General features: G+C 46.3%; 1 protein-coding gene across 3 annotated transcripts in view; it reads left to right on the plus strand.

Annotated features, from left to right (window-relative positions):
• Nucleotides 1–24,880, plus strand: part of PHACTR1 (phosphatase and actin regulator 1) — an 806,703-nt gene that overhangs the window by 97,922 nt on the left and 683,901 nt on the right. For all 3 annotated transcript variants that reach the window (XM_063923183.1, XM_063923185.1, XM_063923182.1), the window contains exon 3: nt 19,448–19,594. In XM_063923183.1, coding sequence (XP_063779253.1) covers nt 19,448–19,594 — 147 coding nt within the window. The remainder of the gene's footprint in view (nt 1–19,447; nt 19,595–24,880) is intronic.

The following is a 24,880-nucleotide window of genomic DNA, read 5'->3' on the forward strand; positions in this document are numbered from 1 at the left end:
CCGCAGCTCCCGAGGACGTTGGACGTGGAGGCCTGCTAGACGGAGCGCCGGACGCCGGGACCCGCCAGCGAGGACGGCCGCACGGAGACCCAGCGCGCCCGGAGAGGTATGTATGAAGACCGCGGCGCCGTGACACCCAGGTTGTCAGGGAAAAAGCCTAGATGGGAATGTATACAGTGAATTCTACAACCCATACTGTATTCTTGTAGTTGTCCAGTAGTTCATTCACGATGGACATGTACAGATGTGTCCTCATACACCTTTCCCGTTTTGCTACATTTGGCACTAAATGCTTTGCATGGCTAAAACACTCCAGCACAAGTAGTGATTGGATGGATTGACAATTTTTTTTGCCGTAAAAGAATTCGTATAAAGTAGCATATCTTAAGAAAAATCACAAGGCATGGCCAAGTTGCAGATTCAATTGTGAAACGGTGTATGTGGACTCATTGTTATAAACTCCCTAGAAGTGAAGCAGAACCACAAGTTCAAGTTGGTTGTAGTGAATGCAATATGATGTTTTATTTCAGCAAATATACAATAGTAAGGAATAGTGAAGCCTTCAGTCTTCAGGTGAAACACAGCAAAATAATCATAGAATTAAGGGAGAGATGCCTTGGAGAGTGATAAAGTGCCAGACAATTAGCACATAACTGCCATGTTACAGGCTGTGTTTGAAAAATGGCAGGAAGGAGCTGATTGGCTGGTACTTTATCTCTCTCCACTTTATCTCCCCAAGGCTTAGTACATCAGCTCCTAGGTCCAGAATACATTAGAAATGCAAGGACAACACAACACTAAAACAGGGCAGAAAGATACATGCATTTCTTAGCATAACCCAAGCACAGCATGATTTGCATGTCTCTGGTAGTACACTTGCATGTCTCTGGAAATGACTCAATGGCAGGAGCTGAGCAATCAGATGTTCAGCAGATACAGATGGGTGCTGCAATCAGATGCAGGAAGATACAAACAAATGTGTACATGAATAATGTTGGTATAGTCATGATCTAGACAAACAGGATTGCTGGATACAAGAATTCCAAAATACAGCACATAGACTAGGATGACTGGAACATGACAGGAACCCTGGGAAACAAACAATGACCAGCAAGATGTCTGGCTAGCGGCAGGGTTATCTAGCAGTGCTACAAGCAGGGCTGTCTTAACAGCAGTGTGGGCCCCTGGGCACAGCAATGCACTGGGGCCCCTACCCATCCTCCAGCTGCAAGGGTGGGGAGGTGCTATCAGTGGCAGCTTTGATGTCCCACAGGCGGTAGGGGGTGTTCTATTTTCTTCTCAGCATGTAGGCCTTGGAGCAGTAACTTCTGCTTATTACTCCTTTACTGCACAGATGGTCGGAGATGGGGCAGAAGGGAGAGCACTAAACTGTAGAAGGGGGCATTGGGCTGAATGAAGGGGCCCCAGTACATGACTTCCATGGTGGTATGGGGTGTTTAATATGTAGTGGAGTGGGCTTAAAATTCATAATTTTCTGGTGAGAGGGCAGTGTGCTTGACTGCAGATATCTCAAGTTCCTGGAAAAAGATTTCTTAGCTTTGAATGGGATAACAAACTAGAGAGTCCCACCTTTTAGGAGGTTCTGGGGACTTGGGGATCAGAGCGCAGGAGCCAGAGCAATCCACCAACGAATATATAAAGCTGCATATTAGGCGTGTGGAGCTGGAGCAGGGACCAGCTGCTGGAAGGCTGATATCTCTGGTTCTCGGCATAGTAGAGACAAGCTGCCAGTGTTAACTGAAAGGGGAGAGTTCCAGCTTTTGGAGTATACCCTTAGAAAAACTCTAAGTCAGACAGAGCCCGAGAGATCTGGCTGGGTAGAACGATTAACAGGCTCGAATGAGGACCACTGCTTTGAAGTCGGATATCTCCGGTTCCCTAGAGCCGATTTTCAAAAATCTGGTACCTCTGGAAAGAGGGGACCCTCAGCTATCAGCCAAGGGCCCTTATACTCCTGGGCCCCTTGGACAAGTGCCCACTGAGCCCATATGAAAAGACGGCCCTGGCTACAAGTGTAGATGATTGCAGGGCAAACCTGTTTAACTCCTAAAATACCTGAGAGGAGAGAATGTCCAAAGGACACAGTAGCACCTCTGGAAATACAGAGGTACTGCAGGCAGATACAAGGGCAGAGTTCTGATACACATCTGTAATTGACAATAGATAAAGAAAACCTTTGGCACAGCAGGATAATGAATCAGTAAAAAAAATAAGAAATTAAGTGGATGAGTGTATAGAATATATTTATTATGCGGCTATATTTTGTAAAGTAAAAATACTTTTACGCTATGTGCATAAGATACATAAATAGGGATGCGGTCAAGATCCCGCCGGACGGAATCCCGGCGGTCGAAATACCGATGCCGGAATCCCGACCGGCACAATCCCGACATATTCCCCCTCCGTGGGTGTCCACGACACCCATAGAGGGAGAATATAATAGTGTGCCGAGCTTAGCGAGGCACCGTGCCCGCAGCGTGGCGAGCAAATTGAGCCCGCAAGGGGCTGCATTCCACTCGCCACCCCTGTCAGGATTGTGTGGTCGGGATTCCAGCGTCGGTATTTCAACCGCCGGGATCCCATCCAGCGGGATTTAGTACTGATCCCCATAAATAATAGCAAATAGTAAATAGTAAGTAAAACGATATGGTTCACCTTTACAAGGACTAAGTTAAAAAGAAAAGAACAGAAATGCATTTGATGTATAAAATTAAAAAGTGATCAAGTCCTCTTAAAGAATTGGAAATGTTCGTTAGTGAGCAAAGTTCTTATTATGTGAAGAATCGTTCGAACATTGGTAGTATTAGCTGGAATAATGCAAAGTCTCAGTTCACACATTCAAAGGAAAAGTATTGCTGCGGCTGTGCACTTAGGGGTCTTCACCCCCTGTTCGGGGTCCAGCTGTCTGCGGTTCTGGTCTCCGGATCCTGATTGATGTAGGTCAGAGCGGCGTATTCTCCCCAGGAACAGCGGTGTTACACAGGCGTCTGTGTGTTCGGATCTATGTGAAGTGTATACCGGCGTCTTCCAAAGAGTCACGGTTTCCGGAGCTGAGGCGGGGGGGCCAACGCGTTTCACTCGTCTTTGCAATGCCGTGCTTCGTCACGGACTTTTGGGTGAAGTGTGTCCTAGTATGTTCATATACAATAGTGTTCTGTTTCCTTTGATTGGTTAAGCTTGTTGGTGAACTGATTTGATGTTGCAGCTGTCAGTCACATATGACCAGTCTGCTGTCTGTCAATCATGACACTCTAACCAGGTGTCTTAGTTGGTTCAGACAACTTCAGTTTGAAGTTATAGCTGTCAGTTTAAGATATATATATCACGGAGTAATCTTTCTGCTGCGGGGTACATTGGGCTCCACAGGGAATTACATTGGGGTGTAGAATAGGATCTTGATCCGAGGCACCAACAGGCTCAAAGCTTTGACCTTCTTCCAAGAATGCCTAGCGCCGCCTCCTCTATAACCCCGCCTCTGTGCACAGGAGCTAAGTTTTGTAGTTGGTGCCATGCAGTAAGTAGGCATAAAACAGGGGGGCTGCTCCAGCAGCACTGAGAAGAAGCTTTTTAAGAAAAATGAAGACTTCAATGGCTGCAGCAGAGACACTGACTGTGTTAGATGTCAGTCAGACATCTCCTGCTGCAGCTCCATCACCTCCCCCAGCGGCACTGTACACTCCCGCGCCCTGGTTGCCGGGTACCTACAGCGGAGGCTCCGGTTTTCTTCCAATTAGTCACACACATGACCGCTGTCTCCTGGATCACGTGGCCGCACGTAAGTGGGTCCCCCCGGCGGGACCCGCTGTAAATCGAGATCCCGCGTGGACACTGTGGTAGTACAGGGACCCCACTAGACCACCAGGGCAAGGGCACGGGTCTGTTTTCTCTCATAAACCATTTATATAAGCCTACAGTACCCGGTAGTGAAGTCCAACAGGGGGATAAGGCTTTGACCTGTAGCCCCTCCCCCAGCCCCAGGGCGCCATTTAGAGTAAATGTTCCCGCCCTGGAGCGGCATATCTCTCTCTCCCTCACTCCCTATCAGCATTTGGGCACCATTAGGACAAGCTGAGCTGATGCTGGGACTGTTTAGGCAAATCCTCCTCTGTAAAGCCACCTGCATGTCAGCGCTGTGCATTTTACAGGACACTTAAATATTCTACATGTCTGCTGACAGTGTTAGTTAAGAAAGAGTGAATTTAGTCAGGGCTATGTAGTACAAGTACCCTGTGATATACATCCAGTCTTTACTGTGCATTGTTATATCTACTGAGTGTATAGCTATACATACTGTAGTAATACTCTGTATTGCTAGTCCAGTGCAGTTTTATTGCTTGTCATAATTTCTGCATTGTACATTGTGACTATGTGTGTGTGCATATAGCTGCTGTGTGACCTCCATTTCGTGTATCTCACTCAGATTGCTATCCCTATACTCTATAACCTGAGGGAGCTATGGGGGTCATTCCGAGTTGATCGTAGCTGTGCTAAATTTAGCACAGCTACGATCTTCTTCCCTGACAAGCGGGGAGACGCCCAGCATAGGGCTAGTCCGCCCCGCATGTCAGTCCGGCACCCATTCGCAGAAGTGCAAAGGCATCGCACAGCGGCAATGCCTTTGCACTTCAAGAGTAGCTCCCGGCCAGCGCAGCTTTAGCGTGCTGGCCGGGAGCTATTCATCGGTCCCCGGCCCGCAGCGGCTGCGTGTGATGTCACGCAGCCGCTGCGGCCCACCCCCCGTTCGGTCCAGCCATGCCTGCATTGGCCGGACCAAACCCACGAAACTGCGGCCAAACGCCGCCGATCCGCCCCCTCCCGTCCAGCGATCGCCTCTGCCTGTCAATCAGGTAGAGGCGATCGTATCCCTGCTATGGCCATCTGGCATGCGCCGGCGCACTACAACGCCGGCGCATGCGAAGCAGGGACTTTTTCGCTCTGCTGCATTAAAATGCAGCGAGCGAACGGGTCAGAATGACCCCCTAAGTGCGTCAGGTTTATAATTTAATATAGGTAGTTCACAGGATATACTCAGTGTGTATTTTTCTCTGTGATTCTTAGTCACCATATACCTCTTGAATTCCCTGTTTGTGCTGATACACTGCACAGGGGGTTCTTGTCAGGTATTGTGCTGCTGATATTGTACTGTGTTGCCTTGCATGAGCTTTCGGATATGTCAGCTACACAGGGCAATGGTGCTGAGGCTGATCCCACATTGCGTGGTGGTGACGCTGCAGACATATTTGAGTAAAACAGCAGCAGCTGAGGGTTCAGGTTCTGGGGGATCTGTAGCAACGGGGGTTCAAAATGACCCACCTTGGGCTACCTTCTTCACACTATTGAATACGCTGGTAACTAGACTAACGCCCCCTATGGGACCTCCTGTGCCGGTACAACCGCTTATGGTCCCCACGGTTAACCCGCCATGGGCAGATCAACTGTCCGCTCAGTTACAGCAATTAAACCAATCACTGACTACTCAGAAGTCTAACCCTCACCCGCCTAAGACCAAGGGGTCCTCTAAGTGGGCCATTACTTCCTCACAATCCACCAACGTACCAGACACCTCGGCTGATGAGGATGGCGTTTATACTGACCCCACAGATTCTATACTGACCCCACAGATTCTGATTCCAACGAATCTGATGGGGAAGCTGTTTCACAGGTGGATGTCCCTGACTTGTTGGAGGCTATCAGGCTCATTCTTCAAATTACTGATGACCCGGAGCCTGATGCTGCCCCTAAGAAACCAGACAGGTTTAAACGTCAGAAAGTGGTTAAACAAGTTTTACCTCATTCTGACCATTTAGTTGACATACGACAGGAGTCCTGGGAAAATCCAGGAAAGAAATTCACGCCTCACAAGAAGATGCTGGCTCGCTACCCCCTTGCAGCTGAGCTAAGTTAAAATTGGGAAACACCTCCGCCAGTGGATTCGCAGGTGGAAAGGCTGGTGGTATCCTTGGCTCTGCCTGTAACTACCATCACGTCTAAAAGAACCGACGGGTAAGTGTGTGGAGGGTTGTTTAAAGGCAATTTACTCCCTAACTGGTGCTGCACATAGGCCCACCAATGCAGCGACATGGGCTGCAGAGGCTGTTGAAGCGTGGGCTCAGGAGCTGGAGGCGGAGTTGCCTTCCAACGCTTCTGATCATGCTAGCCAATGTCTGTCAGAAGGAGGCGGCTTCTGATGCCGGTATTCTGGCAGCCAAGACTTCTACTACGTTCACTTTGGCTCGCCGGATTCTCTGGTTACGGTCCTGGTCTGTGGATCTGGACTCTAAGAAAATCCTGGAGGTACTCCCTTTTAGGAGAGACATTCTTTTCAGAGAAGACCTCAACAAGATAGTAGCTGACTTAGCTTCTGGTAAAACAGCATATCTACCTAGTACTGCTCCTTCGGTGCCGAAGGCTAAGAGTACTCCCTTTTGCTCCTTTCGTCCTTCAGGGAAAACAGGTGTACCCGAAACAGGTTTGCACTTCCAAGCCCATTAAGCCCAAACACAAGCGGGCCTGGGCTGCCCATTAGCCTGCTTCCAAAACTGACAAGCCTGCCACATGACGGGGCGGGCCTCCCTCTGGGGGATCCTGGGGGGGGGGCGACTTCTAGGGTATACCCAGGAATGGTTGAAGACCGATGCCTGGGTATGGGAAGTCGTCACTCGAGGTTACGCCGTGTCCTTCAAGAATCGTCCCCCTCATCAATTTTGCCTGACAGATGTCCCTTCGGATCAGGTGAAGGCAAAAACTCTTCATTCGGTGGTACAGTCCCTCCTGAACACAGGGGTGGTAGTACAGGTGCCTCTGGCTCAGAGAGGCAAGGGGTACTATTCACCGCTGTTCCTAGTCCCGGAACCGAATGGGTCCTCCCGGCCCATTCTCAACCTCAAGTCCTTGAACAAATTTGTGAGGGTCTCCAAGTTTCGTATGGAAACCCTTCGCTCTATTGTTCTGGCATTGGAACCTGGGGATTATATGGTCTCCCTGGACATACAGGATGCTTACCTGCATATTCCCATTGCAGTGTCGCATCAGCAGTACCTGAGGTTTGCGGTTGGCAACCTGCATTACCAATTTTGGGCATTACCTTTTGGTTTGACCATGGCTCCGCAAGTTTTCACCAAGTTCATGGTGGTAATGGCGGCTGTACTCCGCCGTCAAGGGGTCAGGATCCTACCGTACCTGGACGATTTGTTGATCCTGGCAAATTCCCCAGAAATTCTCCTACGCCATCTGGATCTGACTCTCCAGTTTCTGCAAGCCCACGGGTGGCTCATCAACTGGAAGAACTCTTCCCTGGTCCCTGCTCGGAGCATGGTGCACCTGGGAGCGTTATTGGACACTCACAACCAGCAGTTGTTCTTGTCTCAGGAGAAAGTCCTGAAGCTTCAGGACAGGATTCGATGCTTCCTATCTCGTCCGCAAGTGTCGATACATTTGGCAATTCAAGTACTAGGTCTCATGGTGTCGGCTTTAGACATGGTGGAGTACGCTCCATTCCATTCCCGCCCTCTGCAGAAGCTGATTCTTGCCAAGTGGGACGGCCTGCCTCACTGGATCAGGTCTCAAATGATCTCCTTGTCTCCAGAGGTCCATCTGTCACTGAGCTGGTGGCTTCAGGACCAACGATTGAGCAGGGGTCGTCCCTTCTGGATCTCCAACTGTGTCCTTCTGACGACGGATGCCAGTCTGAGAGGTTGGGGCGCGGTGTTGGAGCAACACTCCCTTCAGGGTCGGTGGACCAAGGAGGAGTCTCTCCTCCTGATAAATATTCTGGAACTGTGGGCGGTATTCAATGCTCTGAACTTGGCCAAGCATTTAATACAGAACAGACCTGTTCAAGTACAGTCAGTCAACGCCACCATGGTGGCGTACATCAATCATCAAGGCGGCACTTGAAACCGCATGGCAATGAGGGAAGTATCACGAATTCTTCAGTGGGTGGAACGCCATCTGCCAGCCATATCGGCAGTGTTCATTCCGGGGGTCCTAAACTGGGAAGCGGACTTTCTCAGTCATCAGGACGAACAACCTGTTGAATGGAGCCTCCATCCAGAAGTGTTTCAACTCCTCGTGGACAGGTGAGGCCTTCCAGATGTGGACCTGATGGCGTCTCAACACTGTCACAAGGTTCCGGTCGTTGGAGCAAGGACAAGGGATCCTCAAGCAGCATTCGTGGACGCACTGGCAATTCCATGAAACTTTCAGCTGCGATACGTGTTCCCTCCGGTGTCACTCCTGCCCAGAGTAATAAGGAAGTTCGAACAAGAAGGAGGAATCCTACTTCTGATCACTCCCACGTGGCCCAGACGGTGTTGGTTCTCAGATCTTCGGGTCTCTCGATAGAGCGTCCTCTTCTATTTCCACAGCACCCAGATCTCCTCGTTCAGGGCCCCTGTGTATATCAGGATTTAGCCCGGTTGGCTTTTACGGCGTGGCTCTTGAAGCTTCCGTCTTGAGGGCCAAAGGATTTTCTGAGGCGGTCATTCAAACCATGTTGAAGGCCCGGAAACCGGCTTATGCTCAGATTTACCATAGGGTCTGGATTCTTACTTTGCTTGGTGCACATCTAACAATCATGATGCTTACAAGTTTAGTATGGCCAAACGTTTGGCCTTTCTACAACAGGGCCTGGACTTGGGCCTTCGTCTGGCCTCCATCAAGGTTCATATTTCTGCCTTGTCGGTTTGGTTCCAGAGGAAAATTGCGACTTTACCTGATGTACATATGTTCACTCAGGGTGTGTTGCGGATTCAGCCTCCCTATATCCCGCCTGTGGCCCCTTGGGACATGTTGTGATTTTGGAGGCGTTGCAAGGGTCTCCGTTTGAACCTCTTGTATCTGCAGACCTTAAGTGGCTTTCCCTTAAGGTATTGTTTCTGTTGGCTATTGCCTCTGCTAGAAGGAGTGTCGGATCTGGGTGCCTTGTCTTGTAGGTCACCAAATCTGATTTTTCACCATGATCGGGCGGTTCCTAGAACACGTCCCGGGTATTTATCTAAGGTGGTGTCTTCTTTCCACCTTAATCAGGAGATTGTGGTTCCGGCCTTTGCATCTCCTGAATTGTCTTCCAAAGAGCGGTCTTTGGATGTGGTACGGGCTCTCCGTATCTATGTGAAGAGAACTGCCTACATCAGGAAGTCGGATTCTCTCTTTTTGTTCTGTTTGGTTATCACAAACGTGGCTGGCCTGCTCACAAGCAGACCCTGGCCAGATGGATTAGAATGGTGATTGCACATGCTTATGTATAGGCTGGCCTTCCAGCTCCTGCTACCATAAAGGCCCATTCTACTCAGTCGGCTGGACCTTCTTGGGCGACCTGCCGTGGTGCGACCCTTGAACAATCGTGCAAGGCGGCTACGTGGTCCTCAGTGAACGCAAGCATAAGGTTCTATGCCTTCGATATTTCCGCCTCACAGGATGCTTCCTTTGGACGCCGGGTTCTTGTGCCCGCTACAGTGCGTCCCCTCCCATAAGGAACTGCTTTAGGACATCCCCAATGTCATTCCCTGTGGAGCCCAGTGTACCCCGCAGCAGAAAACGAGATTTCTATTTCGTCCTAGAGGATGTTGGGCACTCTCAAAAGACCATGGGTTATAGACAGGATCTGCAGGAGACATGGGCACTTTAAGACTTTCAAAGGGGCGTGACCTGGCTCCTCCCTCTATATCCCTCCCCAGACTCAGTTTTAGAAATGTGCCCGGACGAGACACAGGGCACTCGGGGAGCTCTTAGAGTTTCTCTGAAAAGACTTAATGTTAGGTTTTTTATTTTGGGGAGATCTGCTGGCTACAGACTCCCTGCTTCGTGGGAAAGAGGGGAGAGCAGTCTAGACCCACTTCTAATGAGTTTCAGGGCTCTGCTGCTGCTGACAGGATGCCTTCAGCTTCTGAGGGGAGATGAACACCGGGCTCTCCTGGATGCTCCCTCCCACAGCTTGCCGTCCCCCCTCTTTAGCCAGAAGTCAGAAGACAGGTGAGTATTGAGGAAAAGACATCTTCTACAAAAAGACGGCATATAAGAAGTACCGCACAGTGGCTTGCTCAGTGCGCGCCAGGCTCCCGTTCAGGTCACACCGCTGGGTGCAATGCGCTGGGTGGGGGGGGGGGGGCGCCCTGTGGAGCTTGTTACCTATATAAACTGTCTGGCAATGATATTCAGTGCCCAGGCACTGTCCGCAATACCCCCGCCAGGATAAATATATAAAATTAAGCGGGACGGAGCGTGCCATGTTGGGGGCGGGGCTTCTTCCTCACTGCTCACTGGCGCCATTTTCCTCCTCCTCAGTGAAGTCACTGGTCCTTCCTCACCCGCAGCAAGTACCAGGGGGCTCAAAACAGAAGGGGGGCATATTTATTTATTATAAGTAAAGCGCAGCAGCTCTGGGACATTTATTAGTGTGGCTTATTTGGCGCTGGGGTGTGAGCTGGCTATTTCCCTTTGTGTTCCCTCACAGGCTTGGTGTGTGTGCTGTCTCTGGGTAGTCGACATGTCGGACGCAGATTATTCCTCTTCGGGGGATCATTTATCAGGGACACCAAATGTTTTGGGGGTGGCCCGGTCGGCATCGCCGACTGCAGATTGGTTAACTACATTGAATGCCTTGCATGCTAGTGTCACGTCATTAAATCAAAAATTTTATCAGTCTGAATCTCAATCCCAGGTGTGGAAAAGATCAGTGGAGGATGCTTTATTACAAATGCAAGACCCTGCGGGGTCGCACAAGCATAGTTTTGACCAGTTAGTTGACACGGGTACCAACACGGACTCGGAGGCCGATGTCGATTATGCTGATTCTAGGTTGGACCCTAAATTGGCTAAGAGTATTCAGTATATGATTGTTGCTGTCAAAGATATCTTGAATATTAATGAGGACCCTATTACACCTGAAACCAGGGTCCTTATTTACAAGGAAAAGAAGCGCTCAGTTACCTTTCCTCCTTGTTTCGAGCTGAACGCTCTCTTTGATAGCTTTAGGAAGAGCCCTGATAAAAAAATGTCTGATTCCTAAAAGGATCAGGGTGGCATACCCCTTTCCCGAGTCTGATAGGGATACGTGGGAAAATCCCCCCTCAGTAGACAAAGCCCTGGCGCGTTTGTCAAAACAGGTAGCCCTCCCGGCAGCCCAATCGACGGCCCTTAAGGAGCCGGCGAACCGTAAGCAGGAGGCTACCCTAAAGGCTATTTTCACTACTACAGGGACGCTGCTCAGGCCTCTTATTGCGTCTGCGTGGTCAGTAGTGCTATTGAAAAGTGGTCCAGACACTTTGTCTTCTGATTGGGATACTCTGGATAGAGATAACATCCAGGTAACGCTTGGTTATATCAGAGATGCAGCTGCATACTTGAAAGAGGCTGCAAGGGATGCTGGCCTGCTAGGTGCTAAGGCGAATGCTATGTCCGTTGCGGTTAGGCGAGCGCTCTGGACTCACCAGTGGAATGCTGATGCTGATTCCAAGAGAAATATGGAGTCTCTTCCTTTTAAGGGAGGTGAACTTTTCGGTGACGGTCTTACTGATATAGTATCAGCAGCTACCGCAGGTAAATCTACCTTTTTACCTTCTGTTCCTACGAAACAGAAGAAACCGCCACATTATCAAATGCAGTCCTTTCGGCCCAACAAGTATAGAAGAGGCCGAGGAAACTTCTTCCTGGCTACCAGAGGTAGAGGAAGAGGCAAGAGGGTACCCGCATCCTCGGGTTCCCAGGAGCAGAAGTCCTCCCCGGCTTCTGCCAAATCCTCCGCATGACGCCAGGTCTCCCTTACAGGGGCCCACACCAGTGGGGACATGCCTAAAGCTTTTCAGTCAGGTCTGGGTTCGCTCGGGCCTAGACCCTTGGGTATTGAGTATTGTGTCCCAAGGGTACAAAATGGAGTTTCAAGACGTTTCCCCTCACCGTTTTTTCAGATCAGCCTTACCAGCTTCGCTTCCGGACAGGGCTCTGGTCTGCGGTGCAGTACAAAACTTGTGTCAAAATCAGGTTGTGGTCCCGGTACCCCTGGCACAGCAGGGGCAGGGGTTTTATTCAAGCCTGTTTGTGGTGCCGAAGCCGGATGGCTCGGTAAGACCAATCCTCAACCTGAAATCTCTCAATTTCTTCCTGGTGAAATTCAAATTCAAGATGGAGTCTCTCAGAGCGGTGATCTCCAGTCTGGAGGAGGGGGAATTCATGGTCTCATTGGACATCAAGGACGCCTACCTTCATGTCCCAATTTATCCTCCTCATCAAAGTTTCCTGAGGTTTGCTATCCAGGATACGCACTACCAGTTTCAGACGTTGCCGTTTGGTCTATCCACGGCTCCGAGGATTTTCACCAAAGTAATGGTGGAAATGATGGTTCTCCTGCGCAAGCAAGGGGTTACAATTATCCCGTACTTGGACGATCTCCTGATAAAGGCGAGGTCCAAGGACAAATTGTTGCAGGACATTGCACTATCTCTGTCAATTCTACAACAGCACGGCTGGCTCCTGAACTTGCCGAAATCACAGTTAATCCCGACAACCCAGTTGGCGTTTTTGGGCATGATACTGGACACAGTCCAACAGAGAGTGTTCCTCCCCATGGAGAAAGCTCGGGAAATTCAGAGTCTGGTAAAACTCTTGCTAAAACCGAAAACGGTCTCCATTCATCAATGCATTCAATTGCTGGGAAAAATGGTGGCGGCATACAAGGCCCTCCAGTTTGGGAGGTTCCATGCCATTGTGTTCCAGTGGGACCTGTTGGACAAATGGTCCGGATCCCACCTTCATATGCACCGGAGGATAATTCTATCTCCCAACACCAGAGTCTCACTTCTGTGGTGGCTCCACAGCTCTCACCTCCTTGCGGGACGCCGGTTCGGGATCCAGGACTGGATCCTGGTAACCACGGATGCAAGTCTCCGAGGTTGGGGGGCAGTCACTCTGGGGGTGAGCTTCCAAGGAAGATGGTCAAGTCCGGAAACGCATCTTCACATAAACGTTCTGGAACTGAGAGCCATTTACAACAACCTCCTACAAGCGGAACATCTTCTTCGGAACCTGCCGGTTCTGATCCAATCGGACAATGTCACGGCAGTGGCTTACATCAACCGCCAAGGAGGCACGAGAAGCAGAGCAGCAATGGCAGAAGCCACGAAAATTCTTCGTTGGGCGGAAAAACATACAAGCGCTCTGTCGGCAATATTCATTCCGGGAGTGGACAACTGGGAAGCAGACTTCCTCAGCAGACACGACCTTCATCCAGGAGAGTGGAGCCTCCATCAGGAGGTCTTCGCACTGATAACAGTTCGATGGGGGGTTCCCCATATAGAATGATGGCATCTCGCCTCAACAGAAAACTTCTGAGGTATTGTTCCAGGTCCAGGGACCCTCAGGCGGAGGCAGTGGATGCGCTGACAACACCCTGGGTGTTTCCGTCGGTGTACATTTTCCCTCCGCTTCCTCTCATCCCAAAGGTGTTGAGACTTCTAAAAAGAACAAACATTCCAGCGCTCCTTGTAGCCCCAGATTGGCCAAAGAGAACGTGGTACCCGGATCTTCAGACGTTACTAGTCGACGATCTCTGGCCTCTTCCTCTTCGCGAGGACCTGCTGCGGCAGGGGCAGTTCGTCCACCAAGACTTACAGCGGCTACGTTTGACGGTATGGCGGTTGAACGCCAGATTTTAGCCCGGAAGGGTATTCCCAGTGAAGTCATACTGTACCTACTCTTATTCTTGCCAGGAAGGCTGTGACGTCAAAGCACTATCACTGTATTTGGAGGAAATATATTTCCTTGTGCGAGTCCAAGAGAGTTCCAGTGGAGAAATTTGACCTTGGACGTTTTCTCCATTTTCTACAGAATGGAGTGGATGCGGGCCTTAAATTAGGCTCCATTACAGTGCAGATTTCTGCCTTGTCCATTTTCTTTCAGAAACAATTGGCCTCACTTCCTGAAGTGCAGACCTTTGTGAAAGGGGTGTTGCACATCCAACCTCCTTTTGTGCCCTCTGTGGCACCTTGGGACCTTAACGTCGTATTATCGTTCCTTCAGTCACATTGGTTTGAACCTTTGCGTAAAGTGGAGCTAAAATTCCTCACTTGGAAAGTTGTCATTTTGTTGGCGTTGGCATCCGCAAGGCGGGTGTCTGAGTTGGCGGCCTTGTCTCACATGAGCCCTTATTTAATTTTCCATGAAGATAGAGCAGAGTTGCGAACTCGGCAACAATTTCTGCCAAAGGTGGTTTCCTCTTTTCATATCAACCAACCTATTGTGGTTCCAGTGGCTACTGGCGCTTTGGCTGAGAATAAGTCTCTGGATGTGGTCAGAGCTTTAAAGATTTATGTAGCCAGGATGGCTCCATTGAGGAAAACAGAGTCTCTGTTTATTTTGTATGCTCCAAATAAGATTGGGGTTCCTGCTTCCAAGCAGACCATTGCCCACTGAATATGTCAGACGATTCAGCAGGCTTATTCAACGGCAGGCTTGCCGTTGCCGAAATCAGTGAAGGCCCATTCCACTAGGAAGGTGGGTTCATCCTGGGCGGCTGCCCGGGGTGTCTCGGCATTGCAACTTTGCCGAGCTGCTACTTGGTCGGGGTCGAACACGTTTGCTAAATTCTACAAGTTTGATACCTTGGCCGATGAAGACCTTAAATTTGGTCAATCGGTGCTGCAGAGTCATCCGCACTCTCCCGCCCGCTATTGAGCTTTGGTATAAACCCCATGGTCTTTTGAGAGTGCCCAACATCCTCTAGGACGAAATAGAAAATAGGATTTACCTACTAGTAAATCCTTTTCTATGAGTCCGTAGAGGATGTTGGGCGCCCGTCCCAGTGCGTACTGTATCTGCAGTTTAGTTCTGGTTACACACAGGTTGTGTTTTTGGTTTTTTCTTCAGCTTGTTGCTGAGGTTTTGTCCATGTCCGTTGACATGTGTTCAGTTATCTGCCATGTTATACGGCATGCTTATGGCGTGAGCTGGTGTTGGCTCACCTTGTTTGTTAAGTCCTTTCCTCGTAATGTCCGTCTCGCCAGGCACAGTTCCAAACTGAGTCTGGGGAGGGATATAGAGGGAGGAGCCAGGTCACGCCCCTTTGAAAGTCTTAAAGTGCCCATGTCTCCTGCGGATCCTGTCTATACCCCATGATCTTTTGAGAGTGCCCAACATCCTCTACGGACTCATAGAAAAGGATTTTCCGGTAGGTATTTAAAATCCTATTTTATGGTAAGAACTTACCATTGTTAAATCTCTTTCTGCGAGGTACACTGGGCTCCACAGGGCATCCACCATGACGCACTTAGCTTCCTTGGGTTGGTATGGCATTAGCCGCTGACACTTTCTCCTGTCATGAGAATGTGGTATATGTGGCTACTATCAGTTGTCATTTCTTTTGCCTGCTACTGCATTGGACTGGTTAACAAAAACTGAGCTCCTGTGCACGGAGGCGGGGTTATAGAGGAGGCGGCGCTAGGCATTCTGGGAAGAAGGTCAAAGCTTTGAGCCTGTTGGTGCCTTGGATCAAGATCCTACTCTACATCCCAATGTCATTCCCTGTGGAGCCCAGTGTACCTCGCAGAAAGAGATTTAACAACGGTAAGATCTTACCATAAATCTCGGTTTTTTTGTTTAGTTCTTTATTCATTTGCTTTCTCGTTATATGTAATTGGGATAGTATGGAAAGAGATATTTACAGAAGAGATCAGAATTATTTTTTTTAAATATACACTATTAACAGCAACAGCTGCCAAATGTGAGCTTAAACAGAGCAATAACATCATTAAGTACAAAGTATCTCTTTCACTATATTCTAGTTCACCCCTTCATTTTTTCATTTTTTTTTCTTCATTTTTTTCATTTCATTTTTCTGATCTTCTACTTGAAGGGGGACCAAGCGGCAGACTTAATTTCCATCGATTTAGCATAAAATATTACATCCGCAAGCAGTTTCCTTATTTGGGGGGTCAACAAATATGCTTTCTTTTTAGGGCCAACAATATGCCTTCTTTTAGCTTTGCTTTGTTTAACTTCTGAAACTTTTCCTTCAGGTAATTGAAAACCTGTCCTTTATCCAGAGTTTCATGAAATTCTTCATTAGGCCCAAGTTAGGGGTCTATTCAGGGCTGGATTAAGCCTTGGGGTTGCCCGGGCACTTAAGACAAGGGGGACCCCGGTGTAAGGCGGGGGAGTGTATTTTAGATTGTGCATACCCCCCAACATTACCCATTCCAGGAGGGATAAAATGCTGTTTACCTGGACTTCCCTCTTAATATATGATTGGTGTCACCTGTGTTGAACTATTTCATAGATATGAAAGGTGTTTCAACACAGGTGATTGCAATCATAACTTAATATAGCATGTTATCCCTCCAGGACTGAGTCATGTTAGGATGTATGGATTGTGTATATTAAATTTAATCCAATGGGGTATATTACATTTAAACTAATGTTGAATAATGCCATGTTACATAGGACCCGGACACCCAGGCAGGGAAGAGGAGAAGATGGGATCCCTGTGTCACTTACAGCTCTCTCCACCCTCCTATTTCTCCTCTGGTCAGAAAGCTCAATCGGTAGCTAATAAAACCTGATACTCTGCCTGCAATGCATACTGCCCTCCTCGCATTCTGGCTGTCTGGTTCTGCTACTTTGTGAGAGGGAAAGCTAGTGATGTTGGTGTGCTCTGTCTGGGGGCCCCCCTTACAAAGGGGGGCCCAGGGTACTGTATGCCCTATGACCCCCCCCTCCCCCCTTAATCTGGCTATGGGACTATTCATGAAGCAGTAAAAGGAATGCGGAAGTGAGCCAGAGGAAAATTTGCCCATGGCATGGCAACCAATCAGTGGTGAGGGAACATTTATATAGTGCTTTCTAAAATTTACACGTAGCAGCTGATTGGTTGCCATTGGCAACTTCACTGGCTCATCACACTTTTCACTGCTTCATGAATAGACCCCTTATTAATGTGTAGCAGACGTAAAATGATTTTATGCAGCTCAACCAACAATGTGTACTTGATGTTTTTCTTTCTAGCAACATAGGTTTCTCTCTGGGCACTTCTTTGTGATATAGTGGGACAGGAGCCATCAAGCAACATGGCATTCAGTGCTAAGAGGAGGGTTCTGCCTCAGGACCAGTACATGGAGGAGAATGAGGAAGACGAGGAGGGGCATGTTGTTAACATAGAGGATGAGGAGTCTGGGCACGATGTGTACGCCATACTGCAGGCAGAAGGGAGGCTTACTTTAATTTTCAAATTCAATTTTGTCAAAATATCTCCAAAAATGTATAATTTAATATCAAATTTCTGATGGTTTATTTGGATTTTATGTACAAATTTACATGGAAATGAATATATATTATGTCAGATGCAAAATGGTTGTTGAGTTCGGTTATTATTAAATGTTTCATCAAATGCTTACCTAAAATAGTTTAGCAACAACCTGGAGATTTGTCTAGAAGATCATAAATCTCTGTGTAACATTGAACCCAGACCATACCTCATTGCCCATAGATGCCACTGTAGTATTAGTTTCCCCCTTACATATACATGCAGTGTGCAGTGCAGTCTGTAACATGCAGATCATTAGGGACAGACCAGTTACCTCTGAGGAGGAAGTAGCACAGAGGCTGATGATCACACTTACGCCTTGTATACAGATATCTGTGATTATATAGTGCTCACAGGGGGAATTTAATTCCAAGCACTATGACATTATATATCCGGTTGGACTTTTGAGTGACTGCCGATAGCAAAGAGTGGGGTAAGTGGATCCTGTGCTCTGTGGTGGTGGGTTGATGGGTGGAGAACTTATCTGGCTGGAGATGTTCTGTCTACTATTGGGGCAAATAGATACATATTTATGCTGGAGCGCTTCTCCTCAGGTATACTGTAGATGTATCCTTTTGTATATTTACCGGGTCAGTGTGGTGTAGCGTACCATTAATATCAGTGTGACATTAGATGTAATAATAATGTATTGTTCGCTAAAATGTGGAGAGTTACAGTGTAGTATAATCTATGCGTGTCAGGTGAGGATATGTAACCCTTGGGTAAGGGTCTGTAGGTGGCTGAAGTAGGTTGACCTGGGGAGTGTAAGTAGGGTGAGGAGTAGGTGACTCATATGAGTCCATGACACTCATGAAAATGCATCTGCCTCATGCAAGCAGCATTAGTAGAGCTGGGTGAGCTGGAAAAGAAGTTAAATAGGTGGCTTTTCATTTTTAATATTTACTATTTTATTTATTTATTTTACATTGATTTTATTTTGTACAATGGGATTATATAAGAGCAGAAGGAAGTATATCTGTGTGCTCCCCATCTCATCAACAATGTTAGATCACTTCTAATAGCAGTTTATTATTACAGCAGGTGGCTTGCTAGAATAAAGTTAATACTTTATTGTTCAAAATGAATAATCTTTTTTCATAATATGCTAGTGCTGACATAAAGGTTTTTTTTAATTATTTAATTCTATCATATAATGTACTTTTCATTTCTGACAACTCCTTCTTCTGGCAGCCGGCTTGCTGTGAACTGCACTGAACTGCACTGTACTATGCTGTCAATGAGGGCAGTATAATATTATGGCAGACAAATTCAACATGCACATTACATGTGCAATTGATCTTTATAACTGATTATGTACCATACACAATATCATATGTGAAATATTCCGCACATAAACCTAAATATGTGATACAAAATGTGAACAGTATTTTTTTATTATATTGCTTTGAAAAGACAGTTATACACTGCATAGTTAGCAAGTAATCTAAGTAAATATAAATCTGCACATGAAAATATTATTTTTAGCATAAAAATTAGCAAGTTATTTAACTAAATAAAAATCTGCATATGAAAATATTATTTTTACATTGCCTCCGATGTATATACTGTACTCATTAAACTAGAGTATATTTATTATGTCCAGTAGCATCCCTTGCTGTCAGAATATGTCCATTCATGCAGTTTATCTGTGTGGTAAATCACCCCAGCTCAGCTTTGTCATGTAACAGGGTTTCTGCTTTAACCCTTTCTGCCATACAGCTAAAGTGGTTAATAACCATTCACACTTGCACATTACCAGCACACAATAAGGGGATGTCCCTCGCCTTTCAGTGAATGTAATTGTCTCTATGTTTCTGTGAACGTTGACAAGTGTGTCTGCTGCTGCAGCTGAGGTGGGGGAGGGACTGCCTCACCTCCTGCTCACTGCTGCTCTCTCCTCCTGTTCCCATCTATATTTGAATCCTTAACGTATTTTCTTTTTTTTCCCTCCTCCCCTTCTCCTTTCTCTTTCTGCCTTTTTCCTTCTCCCCTCCCCCCGGTGTTCTCTCTTTCCCTTCCTATGTGTTTGTATTTGCCATTCTTACTCTTCCCTCCATCTCCCCCCTCCTTTTTGGCACCTTCTTCCCTCTTCAATTCCGTCCTCCTTTTTTGGTTTTGATTTACCCTCTGCATTAGCTCGCCGGGCAACCTTGTTCACTGCTCACCCCTTAATGGCGGCATCTTCAGAGGAGGAGACTGATCGGCGACCCATCAGGAGAGTTCGGTCAAAAAGTGACACCCCTTATCTGGCAGAGGCAAGGATATCTCTGAACCTGGAGACAGGTAAGAAGAGCCTCCCACCCATGCCTTTTTGGAGCTGTCCACTCTGCCAGTGCTGACATACTGTACCCTCTCACACACTGTGTCAATGCTTCTTTGTGTCAGCTTTGACAGTTCACCTCTTGGAACCAAATTTGTGAAATGTCCCAAAGCCTTCTTACGGTATCCATTGACATGTGTCTGCTGACATGTACACAGTCTATACAGAAAAGCATTTTCTTTCCAGATATTTCTTTTACATTTGATGAAACAAACTTGTCCTGCCTAGAATTAGTCTGTGCTAAACATGATTCGCTTGCTATATTTACAATGAGTAAGAGGCAAGAATAATTCCCCAGGCTGCAGGTCACATGTCTGTCTTACGATACTGAGCAATTAATGCAATAAGGCATTAGCTGGAATAATATGTTTAGAACACTATGAAAGGGACATTTCAACAAGCTTTGTGATATATCATGAATGGACACTGCTGTGATTTCAGTAGGTGCTGAACTGAAGTGCTTTGAGAATGTAAATGAAGTGTTAAAATGCAGTCTGAGATGTGTCATTATATTACTTACTGTATGTCATTGTTAAACCAATAGATCAGCTGCTAGCACTGAACACAGAATACATTGGTATCAGTGACAGCTAAATCCCTGTGTTCTGTTGTGTGGGTTTATTTAGACATTATCATGGCTTATATTAGTACAGTACTTTCTTTTTGATGGAAGTACAGTAGGTATTGTTAAGAAGACACTTTGTATATTTACAAATAACGCAGCTTACTACTACCCAATTCAACAATTCCTTGCTTACAGTATACAGTAATATATATTGTCTTCTATCCATCACTTTCATTGCCACAGTTTAGAAATGAAAAGATAATTCCATATGCTATATGAAAAATACTATATAGACTGTTGTGTCTTTTTATTACTTTGTATTATAATTCAATGTGCAATTTATACTTAATATTTCATATCACTTGCTTGTAAACTAAATGCACATACAACAGATTAACGAGATAATGTTAATAAGCATGGACATTATTACCCATGAGAGTATCCACCATATTAACCGATGCTTACATATTTTTGTTTCTTTTAGGATATCTGAAAATGTATATGTTTTAATGTTTTGATTTTTAAATACTGGTCATTTTATTTTAGAGACACATATGTTTTGTGAGATCAGAATATAAAAATAAGCTACGTGAAAAGGTTAATTTTATCATAAAACTATTTTTAAATTTGCTGGATTGAATGAAAGGATGTGTTGCCATGGTGATTGGAGTGCTGTGGCTAGGACACAATTGCTCAAAGAACAGTCAATCAAACCTGGAGTTTTGCATGTGTATGTTTATATTGTTCATACAGTACATTATACTACAGACAGGGACGCTGCTTTTAAATAGTTAAGATCCAATGCAAGATGGGAAGTGTACTCATTAAGGGGGACATTTACTAAGCAGTGATTAAGAGTGTAGAAGTGAGCCAGTGGAGAAGTGGCCCCATCAACCAATCAGCAGCGCTGTATCATTTTATAGTATGCAAATTATAGATGTTACTTCAGTGCTGATTGGTTACCATGGGCAACTTCTCCACTGGCTCACTTCTCTGCTCTTATCACTGCTTAGTAAATGTCCCCCCTCAGTTCCTTAAAAAAAAGTATTTTCCTGTTGTGTTTTCCTAAATGTGTTTTCCTATATGTATTTCAATTATAGCTGTGTAATCGGGTGTGTAACACGTGAGCAGCGGTCACATAACTACATCCCGTGTAATCTGCATGACTTCTAAACGATGTGTCGATTACTACAGAATATCTTTTTCAGCAACATGTCATTTGGTTACACATAAACATCACAAGTGTGCATTTACATGGCTTGGCATAACATAATAAATTAAAGCTTACATTTTTTAAGTTGCTATATTTTAGCCTACAGTACTTTATTATAGTACACATATTATGTTGTGTGTTATGTGTGTTCTATAAGAAATAGCCCATCGCCTATTGTGAGTTATTATATGATTATTAGAAGTCTCTTCAAATTCCTGCAACCTGTATAATAGTATTTGATCTACAGTCTCATGCTTTTATATTGTTTTAATATTATAGAGAATCCTCTGTTACTTCTTATATTTACATAAATTACTATAGGGAGTGAAGTATTCCATATGTAATTCCAGTGTTGGATGGGGACATGGACGGCACACCAGGACAATTTAGTGGTAGGGGCCCATGCTTAGGAAGTTTGGCCAGACACCACAGAGGCTTGGCCAACTATGGATATAACAGTGCCTTGCCTGGGCCCCTTTGTAAATATATATGGTAAATACTGGTAGTGCATAATAACGTAGCATATTGATAACAACAATTTTCTGTAGTAAATACCACATAGTCCGGAGAATGCACTATAATGTAATACCCTATAGATTGTAAGCTTGCGAGCAGGGCCTTCCTACCTCTATGACTGTCTGTTATTACCCAGTTTTGTTCTATAACTTTTGTTCCAATTGTAAAACACAATGGAATGTGCTGCACTATATAAGAAACTGTTAATATATAAATAACAAATAAATCTGTATAATAGTAAAGTGCATGAAGGTGACCCAGGCCACATTAATGCACAATACATGTGATAGGAAAACCACATACTTACCAGCTTGCTTCTATTGGGCATATTTACCACAATCTGCATTTAAATTGCAGTTGTGATGTGAAAATATTGCCATTAATCATAACGTGACAATGCAAATTACAGCCAGAGTGTATCATTATCCAAGTGCTAGGACAGAGCTCCGGAGAAAGCCCTTTCCTGGCCAAGAGTTGGAAAGAAAGTGATAAGTACTGACATCATTTTGGATGGACCACAGCAGATTTTAGAGATAGGGCCCCCTTCTAAAATCCTAGAGATATAGCGGGTTTGGAAGGACTTCCTGCAAAACTCCCTTGGTAAATAATTCCCTAAAACTCAATAAAAACTCCGTTAGATCTAGTAAAGGCCAAGTATGTGCAACTGTAAGCAAATGATTCAATTATATAAACTAATTCCACTGGGATGGCTTAATTGTAGGTTGCATTTTTACAAGTATATTCATAGCCTGCAATACAGTATGGGATATTTTAAATGTTTCACACAAGAAAATATATCTACTAACCCAACTTCTAAATGATGATTAACCAAAGCAGAGTGATGTCAGATTGTTTGGGGGCCCCATTTATATTGTAAATTGTAGTAGAGGATGAGGTCTGCAGGCAATGCATTAGAGGATATGCAGTCATCTAAACCGGGTGGTCTTCTGTATACCGGCGGTCGGGCTCCCGGCGCTCAGTATACCGGCGCCGGGAGCCCGACCGCCGGCATACCGACACTTATTTTCCCTCGTGGGGGTCCACGACCCCCATAGAGGGAGAATAAAATAGTGTGGCGCGCGTAGCGCGCCACCGTGCCCGTAGCGTGGCGAGCGCAGCGAGCCCGCAAGGGGCTCATTTGCGCTCGCCACACTGTCGGTCAGCCGGCGGTCGGGCTCCCGGCGCCGGTATGCTGGGCGCCGGGAGCCCGACCGCCGGCCAGCCGTAGTGAACCCTCTAAACCCCAGTGTGACCTGCTGGGCTAATGTGCTGTCTTGTCTGTTATTCATCATTGCTCTCAGGTTTTCTTTCATTTATAGCTACCAACTCCAGGTCCCACATTGCCAACTGAAGAATACAGTAAGTAAAGGTGCAACTGTTCATATTACTAGGTGAACTGCACTGAAATTTGCTGTGCCATTCCATATGCTTGTGGCTTGTGTAACAACAATATCCAGGCTATGCTCAGCTGAGACATTCATCTTTCCTTCACCATTGGGTGAGGGTAGATGATCACTATGCAAATTCTAGCCAGCTGGGCAGTTCAGACAGGACAGGCAGGTGTGGTCAGCTCTGCATACACTGATGGGGCACATTCAACCCTTGTACATCTTCACTATGGACCACGCAGCAGCTAGGCTTAGATGACTCCTATAGATATATAGCAGATGTTAGGCCAAGCCCTCTCCCCATCGGCAGTAATTTTTTCCCTGCTAGTGAATGAGTGCAGAAGTGCACTGCCTTTCCAATCACTGATAGGAACCAAGTTCATTATACCAAGGCCGACAGCAAACTAGAGATGGGAATTGGGGTGTGTTGGGACCATTCACTTTGATTGGCAGGAGGATGGATCTTGGTGTAGTCTCCATAGAAATGAACCAAGAAGCTCTGTTATCTGTGTAAGTGCACTGACCTACTAATAGAGCAACAGTGTACTAATATAGTTTGAGTATAAGGTCTAGAACATGACCCCTAGAGGATGGTGGGGGCTCTTAGGCAGTGGGGCCCACCACGTATTTCCCCTGTACCCCTTTGAGACAGTCTGACCCTGCGTAATACACACATGATGCTAATATATGTATATATACATTCTTGTAAATAAGATTAGTAAAAACAGTGACTTCTAATATAATCATTACGTTGCTCATTAGGAAACTTGTGTATTATAAGGAATAAAACAACTACTTACTGTAACCTGTAATTTATAATAGAAGGTATATCAGAAATCCATAACCTGTACAAAAAGCGGAACTGTATATGACTAATAATATCCTAATAATTGCAGTAGGAAATACATTATCCCAAATATAACATACAGTATACAGGATGGAACATTTGGGGCGGGATGTAACAAAGTCCAAGTTCGGGGTGGCAGCCGAACTCGGATGGTTTTTTAAAGGGGCAATCATTTACATGGCTAAATCATGCCTTGTAAATGATTGCTCCTTTAAAAAAACATCTGAGTTCATCCGGCATCCCGCATGGCCGCTGAGCTCGGACTTTATTACTTCCCGGCTATGAATGCTGTAACATCTAGATGAGTACATTCTAAGTACAGCTTCCCCTTTCATGTAAAGGGTGTACACTCAATGTTAATTCACATACAGTATAGTTAGACATTTTGTAGTTGCTATCTTATTTAACCACTTGCCTGGCATGGTCGCATCAGATGCGACCATGCCTGCAAGTGCTCTATCTGACCTGGTCGCACAGGATGCGACCAGTCAGATAAAGAGTGCTAGCAGCAGAAGGGAAGAGAAACTTCCCTCCGTTGCTGCTGTCAGAGGGACCGGAAGGTCCCTCTGCCTCCCTGCACTCTCCCCTACTGATTGCCGTGCTGCCGATCACTGCTGATCGGTCAGCACGGCAGGATCCCCTCCCCCTCCAGCGGCTGCAGACAATGGCAGCTGCTGGGGAGTGTAAATTAACCCTCCCAAGCCACCCCCAGATCTCCCC

The sequence above is a fragment of the Pseudophryne corroboree genome, chromosome 5, assembly GCF_028390025.1.
Source record: "Pseudophryne corroboree isolate aPseCor3 chromosome 5, aPseCor3.hap2, whole genome shotgun sequence".
NCBI classification, from domain to species: domain Eukaryota; kingdom Metazoa; phylum Chordata; class Amphibia; order Anura; family Myobatrachidae; genus Pseudophryne; species Pseudophryne corroboree.